The sequence below is a fragment of the Crinia signifera genome, chromosome 5 (assembly GCF_055691185.1).
Source record: "Crinia signifera chromosome 5, ASM5569118v1, whole genome shotgun sequence".
NCBI classification, from domain to species: domain Eukaryota; kingdom Metazoa; phylum Chordata; class Amphibia; order Anura; family Myobatrachidae; genus Crinia; species Crinia signifera.
Genome location: NC_139221.1, coordinates 107,912,487 through 107,923,637, shown reverse-complemented (window position 1 = coordinate 107,923,637; position 11,151 = coordinate 107,912,487). Strand labels below are relative to the sequence as shown.

At 43.0% G+C, this 11,151-nt stretch overlaps 1 protein-coding gene across 1 annotated transcript; it reads left to right on the top strand.

Moving 5' to 3' along the window:
* Positions 1–37: 37 nt before the first annotated feature.
* Positions 38–7,340, top strand: ACOT13 (acyl-CoA thioesterase 13). The gene is made up of 3 exons (XM_083187826.1): positions 38–385; positions 4,679–4,863; positions 6,781–7,340. The coding sequence occupies exons 1-3, from the start codon at positions 308–310 to the stop codon at positions 6,935–6,937; spliced, it is 420 nt and encodes a 139-aa protein (XP_083043952.1). The 5' UTR covers positions 38–307; the 3' UTR covers positions 6,938–7,340.
* The last annotated feature ends 3,811 nt before the right edge of the window (positions 7,341–11,151 follow it).

Genomic DNA, 11,151 nt, shown 5'->3' with positions numbered 1-11,151 from the left:
GGATGGGCTGGATGGCGGAAGCAGACATTACCGTGTTGCATAGAAAATGCGGTGACGCCCTAACTGACACTTCCGCCACACTAGGGCGGTGATTGGTAATGCCCTTTGTAACGTCATTGGGCACAGTGCGGGGCCGGCTATTGCTTGGGGCGGGGCTTGTAGTGTCCATAGTATTCGGAGTGAGTCGCATGTCATCGTGCTCCGAGAGCTCTGAAGGTGACCCGCAGATATGGGCAGGAGCAGCGCGTAGGTTGTGTATAGCCCTGCATCGCCTGTCATTGCTGGGCAAGTGCCGCACACAGCAACCATGGGATCCCTTTCTGCCCTGCGGATGATGATGAAATCGCTGGGAGAGGGTCCGGGATTTGATCGAGTTTTGAACAAGGTATAATGAATGACTCGAGTTGAGTCAGTGATCGCGCTGGAAGGCATCACCCTGCGTAGTGTTTGTACTGTGAACTTGTGATGTAGGATAGTTCAGAGGTTTGGGCCAACTGTAGAATTCCAGCTGCTGTGGAACTGCAAATATCAGCATGCTGGTACTGTTAGCTTTGGAAACGCTCTAGAAGTGTAGCTGGTGGGAATGCCATATTAAGTAAATAAATCATTTTAAACGTGGAGTCGCTAAAAGTCTAGGGGGTAGGCTTAACTGTGGAGTAAAACAACTTTGTCAGCTGGGCAAATGACAGTGCATACATGCCGAGCGACATGGGCCAATAGTTGTTAATGATCTTGGAGGTCCACACTACGTTTTTTTCCTTTTAAATATTGCTCACAGATACGGTCGGTTGGTCAACCGTCATTAGGTCGACAGGTCATTAGGTCGACACAGGCATTAGTTCAACATGGGCAAGGTTGACAGTCAAAAGGGCAACATGGCGTTTTTCACAGTTTTTTGTGCCGACATGCGGTAATTTCATGCCCTACTATCCAATAGGGAGTGGTGGGAGATTAAAATAGTGTGCCAAGCACAGCGAGCCATACCAGGAGACGTGATGCTATGTTTCAGCATCAATGTCGACATTTGTGTAAAAAAACTGTGAAAAACCTCATGTTGACCTAATGCTTGTGTCGACCTAATGATTTGTCAAACGACCCATGTCGACTAATATGCTGTAGACCTAATGATCCACACCCCTTCTGAGCAAGGTTTTAAAGAAAAAAAATTGTGTAGCGCAGTGGTTCCCAAACTGTGTGCCGTGGCACCCTGGTGTGCCTTGGGGGACTTGCAGGGGTGCCCTGGGTTGGTGGTCCAGTACCAATTCAAGTTTTTTATGTCCATTATAACAGTCATATTGTGAACAAACAGAAGTGAATCATGTCCATTACCACATAACTGACCCTAAGGATGAGATATAAACACAATTTATTTAACTTAATATTTGTTTCGGTACTTATGTAGTATCTGGGCTGCCGATTTTTTGATTGTATGCCTTAAGTTAAGGCATACAATCAGATGCGATGCGATGCGATATCGCATCGCATCGCATACGATGCGATGCGATGCGATGACCCGATTTTTCCATAGGATTCAATGTTAAAATGGACTGAGTCCATTTTAACATGGAATTCAATGGGAAAAAGGGGTCCTTTTCATACCCCTACTATCCAAGTGGGCATGGAGTTGGATATAAACCTGTGGCGAGCGTAGCGAGCCACCGAGCCCGAAGCGTGGCGAGCGTAGCGAGCCCCGCGAGGGGACGGTATTCTGTGTCCCCTCGCGGGGCTCGCTACGCTCGCCACGCTTCGGGCTCGGTGGCTCGCTACGCTCGCCACAGGTTTATATCCAACTCCATGCCCACTTGGATAGTAGGGGTATGAAAAGGACCCCTTTTTCCCATTGAATTCCATGTTAAAATGGACTCAGTCCATTTTAACATTGAATCCTATGGAAAAATCGGGTCCATCGCATCGCATCGCATCGCATGCGATTTGGTCGGGTGCGATGCGATGCGATGGACCCGATTTCAAAATCGGCAGCCCAGTTACTACATAAGTACCTTTGTTTCTGACTTTCCCAATAAAAAACCTTTAGCCTAGGGGTGCCGCAAAAACATTTCTGATGCTTTGGGGTGCCATGATTCAAAAACTTTGGGAACCCCTGGTGTAGCGTGTATGTGGTTTTACACTCAATGACCCTTGGTCTGATGTCAGCGCAAATGAGAGTCATTGGCAACAGCCATGAGTGTGAGAACACTGAGGGAATGGATAGAGAAGCTACGGTCTAAGCACCAAGGTTTGACACCGGAGAGAACTGTTGGTTTTGAGGAACAGGGGTGATTTAAGGGAGCTTTTGAAGTGGTGTAAGCTGGTACATCCATGCAGGAGTGGGAGGAAGAAACAAACACAGGCAGGGCGATGGATGGAAAGGGTTGAGAAGGAGCGTGAACTGAGGTGAGGTGAAGAGATAATGCCAATGTGCTTTGAAAGATAATATATTTTTTGTGTGTCCAAAAAACTACATTGTCCATTAGATAAATACATTAGTCCCCTTTTCATGGTAAAGCTTCATATGACTCATCCCATCTAAAATAGTTTCCATAGTTAATGGTGGTAAGTTAACAGAGTATGGCAGTCAGATCTCTTATATCAAGCGAGCATTTGATCCAGTCCATCTGTTACAAATATGCAGGGCAAGGCAACATAAGTGATAAAGAAACTGGTTCGATCTTCATCCATTGGGATAAAATAGTATTTTTGGACACTGCTGCTATTCTAACAAAGAGTACATGGACATTCCAGGTATTCAAGAGGTAGTGCAAGAAGAATAATGATTCTACAATGCCCAGGACATACAGTATACACCCTAAAGGAGAACTGTAATTCATTAGTAAGGAAGGAATGCACCTCCATTCAAAATGCATGAACTAAAGTTTAAACCTTCATACAATGAACAATGTCTGCGTCATGGGAGAGCCATTTAAAACGATTAGGATAATCCAAGGCGCCTGTTAAATAACGATGTATGCCCTATGTAATAGTTTATAATGCATTTCTGCATATGAAGAGACCAATTGCTTATTGAATGTGACATAAGACCATATTAGCTTTTAAATCAAGTTCTGGGAAAGTGTCTCTCCACTTAGCAAGGCCTGTAGTAATTTTTATTAAAATCTAATCTCCTAGTATGGTCATAAATCAAGAAAGTAGGATGCGGACTGCGTGACCTATACCTCACCATAGTCTCTAAGGAACTGTATACAGCAGGCTGAAGATGATGCAACAGCCTCAATATAGCTACAAACCTGAAAATAAGCAAATAGCGGGAAACGTAAAGAGGAGTCGCGCTCCATCAGCTTAGATAAGGTGGAGACTGAGGAACACTCATTGTCCATGAATTGATGTGCTAAACTGGGCCCCTGGAGATGCCAAGATTGGACCACCATGTCAGATTCGCCAGGTTGAAAATTGGGATTGGAAAGTAGCAGCAAAAATAAGGATTGAGTGGAACATAGACCTAGCCATTTACTTTATATACTCCAAACAAAATGTGTTCAAGTATTGGATTAACTGTTAGATATTAAAGGGTTGTGCGGTACCGTATTAATACAAAATAATTTTACTCGCACACAAAGCCATAAACCAAACTACACCAACATACATCTCTTCTCTTTTCTCAAAATATCTTCCAACCCAACTTCTTCTCTCATCACGAGATCTACATCTCTTATCCACACTCATTACTTGCCCACATTACCGATTGGAGGACTTTTGTCGGGCTGCACCCACTCTGTGGAATGCTCTCCCATGCACAATAAGACTCCAGTCTCCAAACCTAAAAGTGTTCACTGAAAACTCACCTCTTCAGGCAAGCTATCAAATTACAGAACCAGCTGCTTAACCTTCATATACTGTTCCTATCTAATTAGATCTCCACTGTAGAGTCCACATATATCCACTATCTTTCTTTTTCACATTTTCCATGTTCCTAACCCCTAGCCAAACTAATGGGTCGCCGTATCATATGGCACACCAGGGTCCAAATGTTATAGGGTGAGAGTTTCAGAAAGTGAGAGATTTTGGGAGAGTTTATTTTTTTTTATTTTTTTTTTAAGCGGCAATCATTTACACTGCAAAACCAGGTTGATTTTGCCATGTAATTGATTGCTGCTTTTAAAAAAATGGCAAAAATCTTCCAAAATTCCAATTTCTGAAACTCTCACCCTATTACATTTGGCCACAGGAACCATTGCATTCTGGTGAAACTAATGCCTATTTCCCTATAGATTGTAAGCTTGCGAGCAGGGCCCTCATACCTTTGACTGTCTATACATACCCAGTTTGTTGTATCACTGTCTCCTATTGTAAAGCTTAAAGGAATATGCTGCGCTATATAAGAAACTGTTAATAAATAATAAATACAACACTTAAAATATGGGTCCAGGAAATGCGATCAGCACCACAACTATGATGGTGACCTGATTAGCTACCGCTTATTACATAAATTATAGATGACCAAATTAATGCATTTGTTATACTCTATGTCTTATTTAGCTAATAATTAGCTGTAAATGCAAAACTTGTACCAGTGTTACAATCTTTGCTGACTGAAATCACTGGAAAAACAAAGTATTTTTTTGGAACTTGATTGTCACAAGGTGTTAATGGACATAAAAAGCCAAAAAGTAAATGTGTGTTTTTTTCTTTTTTTTTTTTTTCGTTTTTTTTTTCTTCCCAGTTACAACTTGTATCTGCAACTCCTGGTAAGATCATTTGTGAACTGAAAGTGGATGAAGATCACACAAACCGTGGCGGTACATTACACGGAGGCCTTACTGCTACCTTGGTTGATATGGTGTCCACAGTTGCTCTGTTGAATACAGAGAGAGGGGCTCCAGGAGTTAGTGTGGACATGAATATCACGTAAGTATATTTTTTGTATTCTAATCCTTTACTTCTACATGACAAGTGGTGGCCAGTTAGTTATGGTCCCAATCTAGCTTACTAACAAAGAATGTGCTGGTTACTTTTAGGATAGGACTGTACAGTCAGCATTAGAGGACTTGTGCTGTATTAGCCATTAGAACAGATGCAGCAACCATAATGGAAGATATTCATTTTCATATGATACTTATGTAGAGTTGAAAGTAAATTAGGCATATGGTACTTCTAGACTACATACCTGGAAACATGCGTGTATGTTCACACGTATGTGTTCACTTGGTATGATCATCACCTCCACAATCACCATATTGCACTTACTTTATACTATATGAAAAATCTATGCCTGAAAGCGGGTGTATTTCCACTTGCGCCCAAGTATGCACGGCTATGTGATATCACAGTTACCTCCCAGCTAGGCCTCATCTGCTGCAGGCAGCAATATAATACAAATCTCATCATCATCCTCTGTCCACACCAGATACGCTATGCTTTACATCAGGCTCCTCGGCAGTGCACATACTCTGGGGTGATTTGATATTGTAAGGAGAAGCCCCCCCCAAAAAATCATTCTCGTAATCATAAAATAGGCATTAAGAGTTTGGCTATTTAACACTTGGGGTGGCTAAAAACAAGTCTTCCCGATGGTCGGACCAAATTTCCTGAGGAGAGCTAATCATATTTTACTTATTTTCCTGAATGTATTAGATTAATGGTAGAGAGAAGCTGATTGGTTACTATGGCCACATCCTTCACTTGTCTTCTTCGGAAGGTTTGATACATTTCCTCATCTCACAACATCCATATCCTTCTGATGCGCCACTGTAAATGGCCGATCTGTGCGCAGTTGGGCATCGTCACGATGCCTAGTGGACATTGCTTTGAACTGCGTTTCCTCCCCAGAATGTTAACTTCTATTAAAAAAATATATCATGCTCTTTAATATCCTGCTGATAGCAGCTATCAGACAGCCTTTATAATGGAACTGTTTAGTGAGCGAAGTGTTAATTGCTCCAATTAGATTTGTCCAGAAGGTATGCATTGGATTGCATTAATGTGTAATTGTAGAGCTGCCAATGGTTCCATGTCTTGCTTTGTTTTTAATAGCAATCTCCTGATCATTCTGCTTTTATCTGCTAACTCTAGTCTCAGATAATAGGCCCGATACTAATCTCTGAATAAGCAAAGTAAAGGTGGCCATACATCTACAGATCGATTGTCAGTTTGGGCTGGTTGGAACAAAAACCTGGTAATGGATGAGTGGCAGTTTTCCAGCATTTCAAAGCAAATGGTCAACTGTCATTTACTCAGATATTACCAGGTTTTTGTTCCAACCAGCCCAATCTGACAATCGATCTGTAGATGTATGGCTAGCACTTTGCACCTAGGTACACCCAATATGTCTGAACAATGTTATATACATATCCATCACCGCAGCTGTGCAGTGCATCCCATGTGTGGTGCACTTGGTGCAATGCCTGATGTCACAGCTGGGTGGGCAATGCCCTAGCAGCTGGATAAGAAGACATGGAACAGCTGAATGTGTATACATATCGGAATTATCTGCTCTGATGGCACAACAGTGGATTCATTGACATGCCTGGTGTGTACCCAGCCTTAATTTAAGGTGTGTCCAAAATTTGAACTCCAGTTCTCTCGCACATCCTGTATCAGATACTTTCTGTGTTCCCATGCTGCGCATAAATATCATGCTGTCTATTTTCCAATCTATAACAAATGTATGGCTGATTTTTTTTTTTTTTTTTAATTCTATTTTCTTAATGTGTATTTCCTTACCCCTGCCTTTTTTCTGTAACCCTTTCCCTATAACATTTTATTTTAACAATTTTTTTACATGTTATTGCCATTTAATAATCCTGTATTTTTTTGCTTTTATAGGTACATGAATGCTGCTAAAATAGGGGAATCAGTACTTATTACTGCTCAAGTTTTGAAGCAAGGAAGAACTTTGGCCTTTGCAACAGTAGATTTGGTTAATAAGGAGACAGGGAAACTTATAGCACAAGGAAGACACACAAAACATCTTGGAAATTAGATGATTCATAAAGCGGTCACCTTTTTTCCCCCATCATGAGGACATATTTACCTACAGAGACTGGGTTCCATTGAAATTCTTACTTTAAACATTGTTGTTTTTTTTTAGTTTGAAATATGTATTATTAAAACATGCAAACAAGATTTTTGCTAACTTTCAGAATTTCTCCACATGGAACATTTCAGTGGGTGCTGAAAAAAGGATGTTGTCTAGAGACGGTGGAGCTCAAGCACCAGGAGCCAGAGAGAAGGTGTGCTGGTGGCTCCCTCTCCCTCCTCTGCTGGAGAATAAGCAGCAGTCTCTGGCAACTGTGCCTCAGTCTGTCAAAGCAGTGTAGTATGCCCAGGACTACCCGGAAACAGCCATACGCTGGCCGTATACAAGGTGCTGGGCATTTGATGGTAGAATGACAGCATTTTCTGAGTCACAAAAAAAAACAACATTGCCCCAGTAGATAACGGATTATACTCACGATAATTCCTTTTCTTCGGAATACTTCATGGCAGCCTTACAATGGGTTAATCCCTTATCTCCTAGTATGTAGACAGATAGTTTTTTTCCACGTGACGCTAGGATCCTCCCTATGCTCCTCCTCCTTATGGTATATCTGCTCACTCCGCTTGTTCCCCCTCAGTCTTTGAATGTCTCCTCTGGATCCTAGCCATGAAAAAACACATAGAGGGAGGGTATATACTGGCTGCCATGAAGTATTCAGAAGAAAAGGAATTATCGCGAGTATAATCCGTTATCTTCTCCTTCATACTTCATGGCAGCCTTACAATGGGACATACCAAAGCATAAATGAGGGAGGGCAATACAATACCTTAGGACAGAGGTGTCAAACTCAAATTCATCGGGGGCCGTATCAGCAGTTTGGTAACCCTCAAAGGGCCGGTTGTATCTGTAGGTCCCCCTGTATAATTATAATGCCATGACAGGCTGCTCCCCCTGTATAATATAAAATGAATGCCATGACACCACAGGCTGCTCCCCCTGTATAATAATAATGCCATGACACCACAGACTGCTCCCCCTGTATAATATAATATAATAAAAGAAATGCCATGACACATAAATGATTATACAGGAGGAGCAGCCTGTGGTGTCATGGCATTATTATTATTATTACACATGGGGACACCTCAGGAAACAGCAGATATATATCTGTTTCTCCGTCTGTCCTGCAGCGGCTTCCAGCTTTTCTTCACTGCTTGCTGCGGCCACACTGTCCCCGACTCCCGGTCCAGCTTCCCTGCCTGCTCCTACTTCTCTACAGACGCATGGGCGGGCGGGCGGCGTCATCATCATCATCATGACGTCCCCACCCAGTGTCTGTCACTGCCGGGCATCAGAGGGAACAGGCAGCCGGGCCCTCCTCCACGTAGCCGTGGAGGCCGGCGGCCATGTTTCTGTAGCCGCATACATATGTGCCTACAGGAACATGGCCGCCGACAGTGGAGGAACATGTAAGGCGGACGTGGACCCGGCCAGCAGCACTCCTGTTTTAGACACACTGCCCCTGCGTGCTATCTCCTCGCGCAGGCCACATGACGAGGTCTGGCGGGCCGGATTTGGTCCGCGGGCCTTGTGTTTGACACCCGTGCCTTACGACATGACTTTACTGAGAACCTGTCTCCCGAACTGTTCTCTAGACACATCCAATTCATAATGTTTGGCAAACGTATGAATAGAAGACCACGTCGTTGCTTCACAAATGTCCTTCATGGACACTCTTGCTTCCTTAGCCCAAGATACAGACATTGCTCATGCAGAGTGTGCCCTTACAATTCCTGGTAATTGTCTTCCAACCTTCTTATAACAGAATGTAATAGTCTCCTTAACCCATCTGGATAGGGTTTGTTTTGATGGCATAAACCCTTTTCTTATGCCTAATGGAATAACAAATAATGTTTCTGAATGTCCAAATGTTTTCACTCTGCTCAAGTAAATTGATACTGCTCTCACCACATCTAAAGTATGAAGATCCCGTTCCTTTTTACTTGATAGTTTTGGATAGAAAGATGGAAGGAGGATTTCTCTATTTATATTAAATGTTGACACTACCTTCGGCAAAAAGGCTGGATTTGTTCTGAGCACTATACGGTCCTCAAACATCTTTAAGTAAGGCTCCTGCGCCCACAGCGCCTGTATTTCTCCAATCCTTCGAGCTGAAGTGATGGAAATCAAAAATATAGTTTTCCATGTTAAAAATTTAAATTTTGCTCTATCTAATGGTTCAGATGGAGGCCGCATAAGAGCATTAAGAACCAAATTTAGGTCCCACTGTGGTACAATTGATTTTATTCTAGGTCTTCTCCTTCTCATAGCTTGATAAAAATCGAGTAATTAATTTTTCTTCTGCCAGTTTTTTATCTAGCAAAATACTCAAGGCTGAAATCTGTACCTTTAGCGTTGAACTGGCCAAACCTTTTTTGGGTATTTGTGTATTATCACGGCGCCCGATTTCATCCGATTTATCGGCCGATTTTGGGCTGATTTTTTTGCCGATTTTCGTCCATTTCCTGATGATTTGCATGTTATTCCATCCTTGCACACCACCAGGTACTATGCGATGGTATGCGTTGTGATTTTTGGGAAAATGCCCCTGATTGCACAATTAAATATCGCATAGCAACGCATGCCAGCAAGTGGCATGCGATGCGATGTGATTTGCAATGTTAAATGCACCCCCATTGTTAACGCCACCCCCACTATCAACGCCAACCCGAAGCGTGGCGAGCGGCGGTATGCGTCCTCCGACCTTTTCATACCCCCACTATCCACGTCAGCGTGGAGTTGATTTTAGATAGTGTGGCGAGCCACCGAGCCCGAAGCGTGGCGAGCGCACGCGGATTACTTTACATGTATACCGCGTCCCCTCGCCATGTTTCGGGCTCGCCACACTATCTAAAATCAACTCCACGCCGACGTGGATAGTGGGGGTATGAAAAGGTCGGAGGACGCGTACTGCCACCCCTCGCGGGCTCGCTACGCTTCGGGTTGGCGTTGATAGTGGGGGTGGCGTTAACAATGGTGGTGCATTTAACATTGTAAGCATCCATCAGGGTGATTGTACAATTACAAATCGAATTGCTTCACATGCATCACCACTATATTGCATGCGATGAACTACGATGGAAATCGGGGGTGTGCAAGGTGTGCAATAATGGAACAGCTTGCAAATTGGCCGGAAAAAGTGAAAAATCAGCCGCATAATCGCATCCGATTTTTCCATGCGATTTTCGGCCGATTTTGTGGGCGCCGTGATAATACACAAGTACCCTTTTTTGTAACCATCACCTAGAAATTGAAGGATATCTGAAATTTTTTAATTGTTCACATCACATCTATTCTTGCACCATTCAAGGAAAGTCTTCCAAATCCTATAATAAATTTTGGAAGTTACCTTCTTTCTTGCTTGAAAAAGAAGTCCTATAACATACTCTGAAAGACCTTTATTTCTCAATAAATCGCTTTTCAACCTCCACGCCGTCAAAGCCAGTTTTTGAGGTTCCTGGTAGAAGATGGGACCCTGACTCAACATGTATGGGGATGTCGGTAAGGTCCAAGGTTCCTCTAGCGCCATGTCTAGAACCATCGGGAACCAAGATCTCCTTGGCCAATAAGGGAGAACCACTACAGCTTGCACTTTTTCCTCCCTTATTTTCTTTAACACCTTGGATATTAGAGGAAAAGGTGGGAACACATACACCAGTCTGAACTCCCATTTCTGAGCCAAAGCGTCTATCCCTTATGATCCTTGCATCTGATACCTGGAAAAGTACCGATTCACCTTCTTGTTCTTGCTGCTTGCCATAAGGTCAATTTCCGGTTTCCATACCTCTGAACTATCAGTTGAAACAAGGAATTCTGCAGCTCCCATTTTCCTGGACATATTACTGTTCTGCTCAGAAAGTCTGTCTTCTGATTTTCCTTGCCCGGAAGATAGAAGGCCGATATCGATTGCAGGTTTGCTTCTGCCCAATACATAATCTTTTCCAATTCTTTCAACATGTTTGCACTTTTTGTGCCTCCTTGTTTGTTTATATATGTCACCGTAGTGATATTGTCTGACATAATTCTTACATGAGAATCTTGGATTTGATATGCGCACATAGCTCACCACACCGCTCTTAATTCTCTTTGATTTGAGGAAAGTTCGCTTTCTTGAGGAGACCAAGTCCCTTGACAATTCTTGTTCCGCGTGTGAGCAC

What these genes read in the sequence shown, in the direction of transcription:
- ACOT13 (XM_083187826.1), top strand. Translation starts at nt 308, where the DNA reads ATGGGATCCCTTTCTGCCCTGCGGATGATGATGAAATCGCTGGGAGAG. An exon ending in TTGATCGAGTTTTGAACAAG is followed by an intron (nt 386 to 4,678) that starts GTATAATGAATG and finishes TTTTCTTCCCAG; the next exon opens with TTACAACTTGTATCTGCAAC. An exon ending in AGTGTGGACATGAATATCAC is followed by an intron (nt 4,864 to 6,780) that starts GTAAGTATATTT and finishes TTGCTTTTATAG; the next exon opens with GTACATGAATGCTGCTAAAA.